This window comes from Hydra vulgaris, chromosome 08 (assembly GCF_038396675.1).
Source record: "Hydra vulgaris chromosome 08, alternate assembly HydraT2T_AEP".
NCBI classification, from domain to species: domain Eukaryota; kingdom Metazoa; phylum Cnidaria; class Hydrozoa; order Anthoathecata; family Hydridae; genus Hydra; species Hydra vulgaris.
Window position 1 is genome coordinate 27,573,298 of NC_088927.1, and position 12,496 is coordinate 27,585,793.

The 12,496-nt window shown below is 29.2% G+C and overlaps 1 protein-coding gene across 1 annotated transcript; it reads left to right on the forward strand.

The window, feature by feature from the left end:
* The first annotated feature begins 230 nt into the window (after positions 1 to 230).
* On the forward strand, positions 231 to 9,777 carry LOC136083197 (uncharacterized). The gene is made up of 3 exons (XM_065802603.1): positions 231 to 862; positions 929 to 1,003; positions 9,237 to 9,777. Exons 1-3 carry the CDS (start codon positions 231 to 233, stop codon positions 9,775 to 9,777), a joined length of 1,248 nt encoding a protein of 415 aa, XP_065658675.1.
* The last annotated feature ends 2,719 nt before the right edge of the window (positions 9,778 to 12,496 follow it).

Genomic DNA, 12,496 nt, shown 5'->3' on the forward strand with positions numbered 1-12,496 from the left:
CAATGATTCAAAAATCTACCATATTTTGATATACGTTGTGTGAATAAAATGGAAAATATAGCTGTGGAAGAAAAAGAAGTACTTGATAAATTAATTGCAATCAATACAAAAAAGTCTATTGGTCCTGATGGTATTCATCCTTATGTCCTTAATAATTGTAGTAGAGCTTTTGCTCAACCATTGATATTACTTTTTAAAAAGTAACTATCTGAAATGCCAATCCCTAATATATGGAAGAAGCTAATGTAACACCATTGTTTAAGAAAGGTGATAGAAGTAAAGCATCTAATTACCTGCCGATATCATTGATATCTGTGGTATGCAAAATCTTAGAAAGAATTATATCAGAAAAAGTCATGCATGATCTATCAACTAATAACTTATTATCAATATACCAACATGGCTTTTTAAAAGGCAAAATTTTTACTACAAATTTATTAGAGCATATAGATATAATTACAACTGGGTTAGCAAATAATAAATCATTTGATAGTCTTGATACAGATTTTGCTAAAGCTTTTGATAAAGTATCTTACAGAAGATTATTACACAAGTTGCAATTGTATGGTTTGAATGAAAGCCTTATCAATTGGATAAAATCATTTTTAGCAAATCGTAAACAAAGAGTGGTAATAGGTTATTCTTTGTCTTGTTGGAAAATGGTTCTTAGTGGTGTCCCACAGGGATCTGTTCTGGGGCCCTTGCTGTTTTTAATCTTCATAAACAATTTGCCAACTTTATTATCCAATCCATGTAAATTATACGCTGATGATGATAAATTTATTGATGAAGTTAATGATGTAATTGGTAAGCAATCACTGCAGGAAGATATTAAAGTACTTGCTAATTTGTCAAAAGTCTGGTTGATGAATTTTAATTTTGATAAATGTAAAATTATGCACATTGGGAAATGTGTATGATTTTACAGTTATCAAAATTATGATTATATGATGAACAGTAATAGTAGTATTGAAACTTTAGGTAAAACAACTTATGAAAAAATGTAGGTGTCATAATATCAAATGATTTAAAATGGGATATGCAAGTCAACTCAGCTGTTTTGAAAGCTAATAGTAAATTGGGAATACTAAAAAAATGTTTTATATTCAAAAATGCTAACAAAGTCAAGTTATTATTTACAAGTTAGGCCACATTTAGAATATGCAGTACAGGTTTGGCCTTCTTATTTTAAAAAATATTTTCAAAATCTGGAAGATGTTCAACGCCGTGCAACTAAATTGATTTCGGAATTAAGGCACCTACACTATTCAGAACGTTTTAAAAAACTGAATTTAACAACACTTAAAGAGCGTAGAACATTGCACCTGTATTAGCTCATTCTTTGCAAATATCTGGTCCTGCATCTCAGACAAGAAGTAATAAACGTCGTTTTTGCTTAAAAAATAGCAATAGTATTTCCATCAAATTACGCGAAAACTTTTTCACGATTAGAAGGACACGTGTCTGGAACAAATTGCCAAATGAAATTATCGAAGCTGATTGAATTAAATGTATTTAAGTTTGAATTGAAGCTGATAGAATTGAATGTATTTAAGATTGAATTGAATGTATTTAAGCTGATTGAATTAAATGTATTTAAATACAAACTAAATAAACTATCGCTTTTATCTTTAGTTTCTTAAACTCTAATTAATTTATTTTTATTTCTATTTATGCATTTATTTACTGATTTATTTATCTTATTTGTTACTCTTCATTTAATTGTTCAATCTGTAGTAACAACCAGTGGCGGATCCAGCATTTTTGGATCTTTGAGATAGCTAACTTCCAGAAATGGAGCTAACTCCAAACATTTATACGTTTATACTTATGCCAAATAATGAGGGTTTGCAAAAAATTGCGATGATTGGAGGCTGGGAGCAAAAAGCCCCAAAATTTTTGCAACACCTGTCCCAAACGTGAGAGCAACAAATTGATGAAATATTTTTTGTATTATTCTCAACTAGACTTAATTAACAATTAATAATTTTCAAGTTTCATAGTATTATCTCTTCGATCCCCACCACGTCCCTGGTAGTACCGCGCTCAACTTGTTTCTCCGCGCAGCGGCCTTGTTGGACGAGGTTCGTGTTTCGGAATTATAGAGTTGAGAGAGGGCTATAACCACTATTAAGTAGCCTCCTCATCTGTAGTGGCCTTCTTGGCCTTGAGGAGGTGAATAACAAAAAAAAAAAAAAAAAAAAAAAAAGCGTTCAAAAATTATGACCAAGTAAAGTTTCAACCCCCCCCCCCCCTCAATTTGAGAGGGTTGTTGAGAATAGTACAATAAATATTTCATCAACTTGTTGTTCTCACGTTTGGGACAGGTGTTGCAAAAATTTTGGGGCATTTTTGTTCCCAGCCTCCAATCATCGCAATTTTTTGCAAACCCTCATTATTTGGCATAAGTATAAACATATAAATGTTTGGAGTTAGCTCCATGTCTGGAAGTTAGCTATTTTAAAAATTAGAAAATGCTGGATCCGCCACTGACGACTGTCATAGATCTAACTTGGCGTTAGATCTTAACAGTTTCTTTTCGAAAAAATTTTTCAATGTATGTCATTGATTATTATTACTTATATTATGTTTAAAAATTGGTGTCACTTCTTTGATCAGATTTCTGAATAGGTGACCCCATCCTAAATAAATCATTAACTTATTATTATAAATAATTTATGCTCGTAACAACCATAATAATATTAGTTATTATTATTATTATTTTTTTATTGTAATTATTGTAAACATACTACATATTACTATTGTAAACATACAAAATATTACTATTACTATAATTTATATTAACTTTTTTTATCTTCTATTATTATAATATATTATTATTATTATTATTATTACTATTATTATTGTTATTATTGTTATTTAAGGATGGCACTTTTACTTATTTTGATGTAAAAACGCGAATTACTTTTAAGCGTAAATTACTTTACATAACTCATATAAAAATATATAATTTACTTTTAAAAGTAATTTTTATTTTTTACATAAATTATATTACGCGAATAACTTAATTACTTAAGTTAAGTTTTTTAAATGAGTGTTGTTTGAAAAAGTAACTTACTTTTACAAGTAAAAGTTATTTACATTTTTACTTTTACTTGTAAATGTAACTTACTTTTAATGGTAAGTTATGTAAAGAAAACTACTTTATAAAGTAATTTTTGTTATAATTATGTAAAAAATTTACATCGAAATGTAATTTTTTAAATGTAAAAAAATTTATTTATGAAATAAACTTACGTAAATATAATATTTAAAAGACATACTACTTACTTTACAAAGTAAAATAAAACTACTTCGTAACAACAAATTACTTTTACGTGAAAAAGTATTTAGCAAAAACAGCTTACATAAAAGTAATTTGAAAAAAATTGTTATTTACTTTAACAAATAAAAGTAATTTTTTCTTTGAAATTTTATACTTTACTTGGTAAGTAAGTAAAAAGTAAGTTATATTATTTACTTTCTCAAAGAACAGTCATTTCATGTTGATTTAACATAAATTTTGAGGTAGCGTATTCAAATCTATTGCCTGTTTGAGGGCACTTCTGGGTAATACATCAGGTAATATTCTGATGTATGTGGGCAATGTTTGTGGTGGGGCATCGGGAAAGAATTTTTTATTCACGTATATATCGTAAAGGGTAGTTCTATTATAATTAGGGGCAACTATAGCCAACACGCGGCTATACTAGTAGTATGGAGACGGGCTCCCTGTCGCATAAGTGCTAATAGGGGCTGCTAAATAATCATTGATTTTTTATTTCTTTTTTTTGTTTAGCAGATTAGGTTAATGGCCATAATGAAAGTTTGTCGGGAAAAGAAGGGGTAAAGGGGGCATAATTTCTAAGCTATGGGTAATTCATGCATGTGTAAACCTTCCAGCATTTGTGTAAACTTAATAAAAGTACAAGTTGAAATTGTTTTCAGAGCACTGGAGAGAACTCCACTTTTTGGAATCTTTTTTTTTTTTTTAATTTTACATTATCATTCCGGCTTTACTTTGATTTTACTTTATCATGACAGTATTTGTGTAGTCCCGATGAACGTGCATGTTAAATTTGTTTCCTGGGCAAGGAGGTTGTACCCTTACTTTTTTTCTTTAATATTTTATTTTTCTTTAAAGTTGGGGCTTATAACTTTTTAGAAAGAAAAATTTTTTGCATAGCAACTTTGAAAACATTTTTTTGATTTATTTGTTTCAGTATTTATTTTTTTTCGGGAGGAAATAAGTTAGTGGCCCTGATAAAAATTTACCGTAAAGGAGCCTAGCATATTTGTAGCTATGCTGCTGCTTTTTGCTTCTCTTATTCAGCGTGGTTGTTGTCAGAGCCGTCCCGAAGAGGTCTCTGATTGAGGAGGGGGTTCGTATGCGTTTTTTGCCAACTAGAGACACACAAAAAAAAGGGTCGTCGATATTTGATATTTGCCAACAATACTTCAAAACTTGCCAACTAAATGTACAAATGTACTAACTCAAATGCGTATATAATAGCTTTAGGGGCGGGGGATACCCCCTCACCCGCATTCGGGATGGCACTAGTCAGCTTTGGTCGAAATAGCCATTCAGAAATGAATATTAATTTTTTTTTTGTATATTTATTAATAGCTATTCATAAAACTGTTGTCTGGAATGAACTAAATTCAATCAGTCCATTCCAGAAAACAATTCTTCCTTCATTATTCTATTATCTAACAATTATTTGAGTTGGTCATTTCCAGAAATAACTTTTATTTTGGTTAGATTGGTTTTTAACAACCACGCTGATTAAAGGAAGCCAAAATACAAAACTTAGAATAAAATTGCATAATGTAGAGCCATTTCCAAAGCAAGAACATTAAACCAGACAGTCTTTCAAAAAAAAACTTTCAAACAACTGATGTAAATAACATCAAGATTAATTTGAAAGAAAAAATTAAAGTTAAAAAAATGTAAATGTAAAAGTATTTAACTTGTAAAAAAATTTATAACTTTTTATAACCGCAACGACTGCTTATTTTAATTTATTTAATATTTCGTAGGATGGTTCAAAAAGCATACTTTCAAGTTTAAAATTATATGGTCGATTGTGAAGAAAATTGTCTTGATATTTTTTTATGATACAGATGAAATAACATAAAGTTTTTCTTTTTTTTCAGTAAATTTTTTTCACTTTTTTTACTTTAAATTTTCAAAAAATTTAAAGTAAAAAAAATAACAAAATTGCAAATCACAATATTTAAACACCCAGATTCCAATCACATATTTAAAATCAGGCCCGTAGCAAGCTTTTTGTTTTTGTTTGAGAACATAACTTTATGTAACGACATGAAGCAAACTTCAAACATTTATATATTCATGTTTATGTAAAGCTTTTCCAAAGTATTGCGTAAGTCGGAATCTGCTAAAAATAAACCCTTGAAAATGTTGACTTCCCTTTTATGCCATTGGTGTGAGAGTGATGAGTTTTAGTTACATTTATAAATACATTTTTTTTAACATTTTAAACTAAATTTAAGCTCATTAACAAGTCTCTAATGTCATGCAATAATCTCTTATTGTTCAAAAACTATGAACATATATATTTTGAGCAACCTCCCCAATTATTTAGGGGATTTAAATGGGATTTGATAATTATCAAATTAATTTTTTTTTCAAATATAATTTCGTCATTGGTTTTTTTTTATTTTTTATTTATTATATAAAGACATTCTTTAATACAGTATGGATTTTTATTTTTTATAATTTTTGATTTTTCCTTATTTGCCGTTCCAAATTATTAATTTTCTTTTGTAAAATATACGAAAAGCGGGGAAAAGAAAAAGACCAAAATAGTCTTATTGCCAAGCCTCTAAATATCCGTACATAATAAAGTCATTAAAAATTGATGATCATGTGTTTTTCTAAAGTTTGAGTTTAATAACCTTATTTTAGTTTACAATTAAAGTTTTGTATTTTTTGAAAATATATCTAAAAAATTAAAATATATGTATCTGAAGTACCAAATTCTCCTGTTTTAGTATGTTATTTTAGAAAAAGCTGAATCTTTTTCTAAAACAACATACTAAAACAGAAGAAATATTGCATAAATAACAGAAGTTTTGAATAATTTTTTAACATATAAATAAAATGGTTTAAAAAAAATTTTATCCATAAAAATATAAGTTAAACAAAATACAAGATTTAACTTTAAATGGATTTAAATACAAGTATAGCGTCGTATTATACAACATTAAAAGCGACATAAAAAAGGTTCATAATTTGAAATTGCGGCGTATTCTTTTATTTCCAAACCTATTAAAATTACTTAATAAAAAGCATCTTTAACTAATAGTATTATTAATAGCTACATACAAATGAGGTCTTTAAATGTGTTATTAAAAACCATATTAAACTCATTTAAAGACTTTATGGTAACCAATAATATAACGATGTCTACATGCGTAAACTCTGAGATATAATATTATGATTATGAAAAACAAATGATTTTGGTTAATAAATATACTAAATAAAAATAAATTAAATAAGGTAAATAAATAAGGTAGATAAAACATACTCAAGTGCCAAACTTAAGTATGTTCTTGTTTATATCACATTAAAATGTTTAGGAAAATGTAAAAGAGTTTTACAATCTGTACATGCGACGGTTCCTTTTATCAACAAACCAATTACAATTAATTAATCAATACCCAGCAAACACATGCTTAATTGGGCTAACGTTGCGCTAACGTTGGGTTGTTTGACTAACGTTAGTCAAATGCAGAACCAACGCGTTTTAACTCTACAATCATTAGCGTAGATTTACAAGTTCATTATTTGTACACAAAAATTGATAAATTAATCAAAAGTATAAAAAAAAGGTTGATTTCCTTCTGGACAAAACAAGTGCAACTCGACGAAATGTTGACCAAGCTGTATTTCGCTATCAATATTTCGTGGCGAATCCTTTGTTGTCGATCACAGTCTTGCATCTTCGAGGCATAGATTCAACCAGGTAATCAATCAAACTTTGTGGAATTGCTGCCCAGGCCTTTTGGATTTGTTCAAACAGTTGATCCTTATTACGAACACCTTCACGATTAATTCTGCGGTTGACGATCTCCCACAAGTTTACGATAGGGTTGAGATCCGGAAATTGAGGCGGCCAATCCATCACCGATAGGTGGTTGTCTTGAAACCACTGCTTGATTAATTTTGCAGTGTGTTTCGGATTGTTGTCTTGCTGAAAAACCCATTTTATTGGCATATTCCATTCAGCATGAGGTAACATAACATCTTTCAGGATATTTTTATACATGAAACGGTCCATTATTCCATCGTTTCGATGTATTGGACCTAGACCGTTAGCAGAAAAACACCCCCAGACCATTACATTGCCTCCACCATGCTTCACGGTCTTATGGCAGTAACGTAAATCGAGGCGTTTTCCGGCCGGTCGACGTACACGGCAAATGCCATCGCTCCCAATGATGTTGAACTTCGATTCATCACTGAACAGGACAGTTCGCTATTTCTGCACATTCCAGTCAATATGAGATGTAGCAAACAGGAGTCTTTTCTTCTGGTTTTTTAGTGAAATCAGCGGTTTCTTTGCAGAGCGTCGAGAAAACAATCCGGCTTCAACAGCACGTCGTCTGATTGTTCGGTCCAATACAGGCAGCTCTAATTGCTTTTGTATCTCGACTGAGGATATCCAGGGATCCTTCTTGACGGATCTGACAATCATAGAATCCTCTCTAGAAGTGGTGGAACGCGGTCTTCCACCTTTGTTATCTGCTGCCAACCTCCCCGTAGAACGATATTTGGAACATAGTCTTGATACGGTCCATTTTTTCACGCGATATTTATCACAAATACTTTTTTGTGACATTCCACTTACGTAATCGCCAATAATTTTCTTTCTTAGTTCCAATCCAAGACTGTCGGGAGCCATTTTTGCACTTGAAGTCATGAAAATAATAAAAATAAATAATCACGCTTCTCAAGGCTTACCGTGTTACATTTATCTTGTGATGATACAATAATGCTCTGTGGAACACAACGTCTTGGTTGGATATGGACTGTATTGATGTAATGAAACGCTTGTTGTATTTCACTTCTTGTATTGATGTTCTTCGATAAAACACTTTGATAAAACTCACTTCGATAAAGTGTCTTGATAATACTAACTGATTGACTTCCATATACTTACTGAATTACATGTCGATTTACATGTCTCTTATATATATAAAATGAACCTGTGTGAACCTGTTCTGGAAGATTTTTGATGCTTCTTTTTGATGCTTCTGGAAGCTTCTGGATGCGTCTGCATGCTTCTGAATGTTTCTGGATATTTCTGGATGCTACTGGATGCTTCCAGATGCTTCTTCTGGAAACTTCTGGAAGCTTCTGCATGCTTCTGGAAACTTCTGGAAACTTCTGGATACTTCTGGATACTTCTGGATACTTCTGGATACTTCCTTTAATTATTAAAAAACTTCCGTGACGTTGACACGAACCAGACTTAAAAAAATGAAACAAATCAAAAAAGTTGCACTTGTTTTGTCCGCTGCAAAATGGCACTTGTCAACGAAATTCTGCCTGTGTGCTGTCACCTGTCAGCTGATTGCTCATGTCATGGCATGCTATGACTCCAGACTCCTGAACTGTTTGCTGTGGTAGTATAGTTCGTTTCATTTTTAAGACGTGTAAAATTAGGAACACTTTTTAGCATTGCTCGATGTTGGTTGCAAATGTTTTGTCCGTTAATGTATATATATATATATAAATATATATATATATATATATATATATATATATATATATATATATATATATATATATATATATATATATATATATATATACATATATAAATATATATATATATATATATATATATATATATATATATATATATATATATATATACATACATATATAAATATATATATATTATATATATATATATATATATATATATATATATATATATATATATATATATATATATATATATATATATATATATATATATACATATATAAATGTATATATATATATATATATATATATATATATATATATATATATATATATATATATACATACATATATAAATATATATATATATATTTATATATAGGACATTAAGGCATTGTGTGCAAACCAACATTCAGCTACAATTACAGCATCCTCAATACAATATTTATGCTGTGGATTTTGACAAAGATGTTAAAAACTCATTTTGTTTTAACAGAAATATTGGAATTACTAATGTTCTTGGCGTGCCTGATTGTGATAAAATAGCTGATATTAATAAGGTTGATAATGTCTCTAATCTTGCAAATAGTGACAAAAGTTCGAATTCTTCTGCTACAAATGTAATATCTGATAGAGATTGTTATGTTGAGGAAATGAATTCTGTCAATATTGATGATGATGAAGATTACATAAACAAGATTATGTTCATTAAAGAAAATATGCTTGTTGATTATAAAGATTTTTCCATTTCTGAGTCTGATTATGATGATAATGACAGAAGTTTTAATAAAGAGCTGGCACATTTGGCTGTAACTTGTAACATTCCACAAGCATCTTTGCGTAAGTTATTAACCGTTTTGCCACCACATTTTTCTCACTTGCCTCTCGATCCTCGCATACTTTTAAATACACTACGAAATACTATTGTAAAACTATTTGATAGTGGTGGGGAGTATTGTCATTTAGGTTTAGTAACTGGTTTAACAAACATAATTTTAAACCAAATGCAAATAAATAATACTTCTCTTGAGCTGTAGTTCAATGTTGATGGATTGCCGCTCTTTAAAAGTTCTGAGTTAGTTTTATGGCCAACTTTATGTAAGATTTTACATTTTCCGTCACTTCCGTTGGTAGTAGGCATGTTTTGTGGGATAAACAAGCCAAATAGTCTAAATGAATTTCTTTCCGAGTTCATGGAAGAGCTAAAAGACTTGCTGTTAAATGGGCTGAGTCTTAACAATATTTTATACCATTTTTCAATTCATTCTTTTGTATGTGACACACCTGCAAGAGCTTTTTTGAAGAACATCAAGTGTCATTCTCGTTATAGCTCTTGCGAGAAGTGCACTCAAGTAGGAGAGTATTGTGAAAGTAAAGTTATTTTCCCTAAAACAGATTCACCTCTTAGATTATTTAGCGTGCTATGTGGTTGAAACAGAACCTATTTCTGGAAGACGGGCAAAAAATTCAAAGCAAGAGAAAAGTACAGTAAAAGCTTGCTTTGGTATTTTAAGTTCAGCTAAAACTTTGAAATTGATTTTTTATTTCCCAATGAAGTCTGATACTTCATCATATTAGCGTTTGTGCGCTTTTAATTGTTTCTAGTCAGGAAAGTACTTATCGGTGCATACCAATGTTGTAAATTTTTCTGTAAGTGTTTAAAATTTGGTCTAATCTCTTGGAAGAAATTAGACTGAGAGCTTTAGAGCTTCTACAGCCCTTTTCTTTTCCTTTGATTTTTTTTTGCCGCAAAAAGTAGACATACTGCTGAGCCCTGATCACATTACCCCCGTTTGATAATATTACTATTTAAAAATTAACAATCGAAAAAAAAAAAAATTAAAAAAAAAGAAGAAATTTAGTAATAATAATAAAATTCCACGTAGATATTTCAAACCCTTAACAGTATGATAACACTTTAAAAATAAATAATGCTATAAATTTCTTTTTTCGAAAACTTTTTTACAACTTGATTTACAAATTTCAAGTTAAATATGCCTTTAATTAAATATATTTATAAACAATTTGAAAATATTTATAAATTTCGTTTTTTAAATATCTATAGAAAAATATTTCGTAAATAAACTAATTATAAAAGTAAAAATACCGTAAATAGTTGTAAAAAATAGAATTCAATACAATATTAAATTGTGTTTAGGAAAGACAAATTTTTTTAAATTAATTTGTATTTTCCGTCTTGTTTGTTTGTTTTGTGGTTTATTTCAAATTGCTTTTAAGCTTGAAAAAATTTTTCGAGAATTTAATAATTAAAATTAAATATTATTAGATAATTTATAATCATTTTGCATAAGAGAGATGAAAAGAAAGCAAAAAAGAGATATACAAATTTGCATGAGAGAGAGCGATGACGAGCTTGTTCTAAAAACAATCCCGTCATCGCTCTAGTATTTGCATTATTTAGAGCTATTTCAATGTTTTTTTTTGCATTTCTTAGTTTCAAACTAGATTAAAAAAAGTTTGGTGTATTATAGTAACATTACACAAAATTGGAAGGAAAAAATAAAAACTGCATTTCTTGCTATGCCAGAACTGCTCTCGTAGCACTGCCTCGACTCTTGAGAAAGCATCTGATGCCTAGCCATGCAATTACCGCTACTACTGCATTTTTATTAGATATTACTTCAACTTTAAGTGGTTTTGACTTTACTTTTACCATTGGAATTTCTTGCTGATATTTCCACAACTCGTCGCGTTGGTTTGAAAAGGTTTTTACTGATTTTTTTTATATTAGCAGAATAGCAAATAAATCTTTTTTTCCTTTTTTTTCAATGTCTAAATAAAAAGTTTAATTTGATTTCTTTTATTCATTTATGTATTTTTATACATCAACCAAAAAATAAATATATAAACAAATTAAAAACAATAATATAAATAATTTTAGTTAAACCTTAGAAAAAATAAAAAGATTTTTTTCTAAATTTTCCTAATATAAAAAATTTCAGTTAGAGCGTTGTCAAACCAACGCGACGAACTTTTAATAATTCCTCTTCTAATGGTTCTGCATCCACTGTAACTTTGGAAATCTTAAGTTTGCTATAATGTTTTATAAGGTCTTATACTATATAAAACAATGATGAACATAAATCGAAAAAATTTCCGTAAAAATTATAAATACACAAAAAAAGTTCACAATAATTTACAATAAAACTTGTTTTTTCAAAACCAAACCTTGTTTGCCGCTTCTTATCTTCTTAGAGGGCCGACGACACGGGTTTGGAAGTGGGAAGGGGAATGGGGGTACAATCATAAATTAAAAAAAAAAGTCTAGTATATCTGAAATTTTCTCAGATCAAAAAAAAGAACGTTTAGACAAAAAGTGGGGGGCACATGCCCCCCTGTTACTCCGGTGTCGTTGACCCAGTCTTCAACTTCAATGTTCAAACAGCCATAAAAAAGTTTGGAAATATTACTAAACATTATTTTTTTGAATATCTAAAATATTTAAAAAAAAATAACAGAAAAAATTGAGGGTCAATTACAGGCAGTAAAAAAAAAACTTTTTTTAGATTCAATTAACAGCATTAGATTTTTCTAGATCAGATTTTTGAGCTGATTAAGAAAATAGAATCCAATTTGATCCTACCCGTCCAGATTCTTCTGAAATTTTAATTTTTTTTTTATCTTAAATCAGTTTTAAGCTATAGTTTTCGCAGACCTTCAATTTCAAACATTCCTTTTTTAAATTACGTAAATGTAAGTTAATATTTATAATCTAATTTACAGTAAAAAATAAAG

Bases quoted from the DNA above. Each gene is read 5' to 3' on its own strand.
- LOC136083197 (XM_065802603.1), top strand. From the start codon at position 231: ATGGAAGAAGCTAATGTAACACCATTGTTTAAGAAAGGTGATAGAAGT. The intron at 863-928 runs GTTGATGAATTT...ATGATTTTACAG, and splicing joins GCTAATTTGTCAAAAGTCTG to TTATCAAAATTATGATTATA. The intron at 1,004-9,236 runs GTAGGTGTCATA...TTGTTTTAACAG, and splicing joins AAAACAACTTATGAAAAAAT to AAATATTGGAATTACTAATG.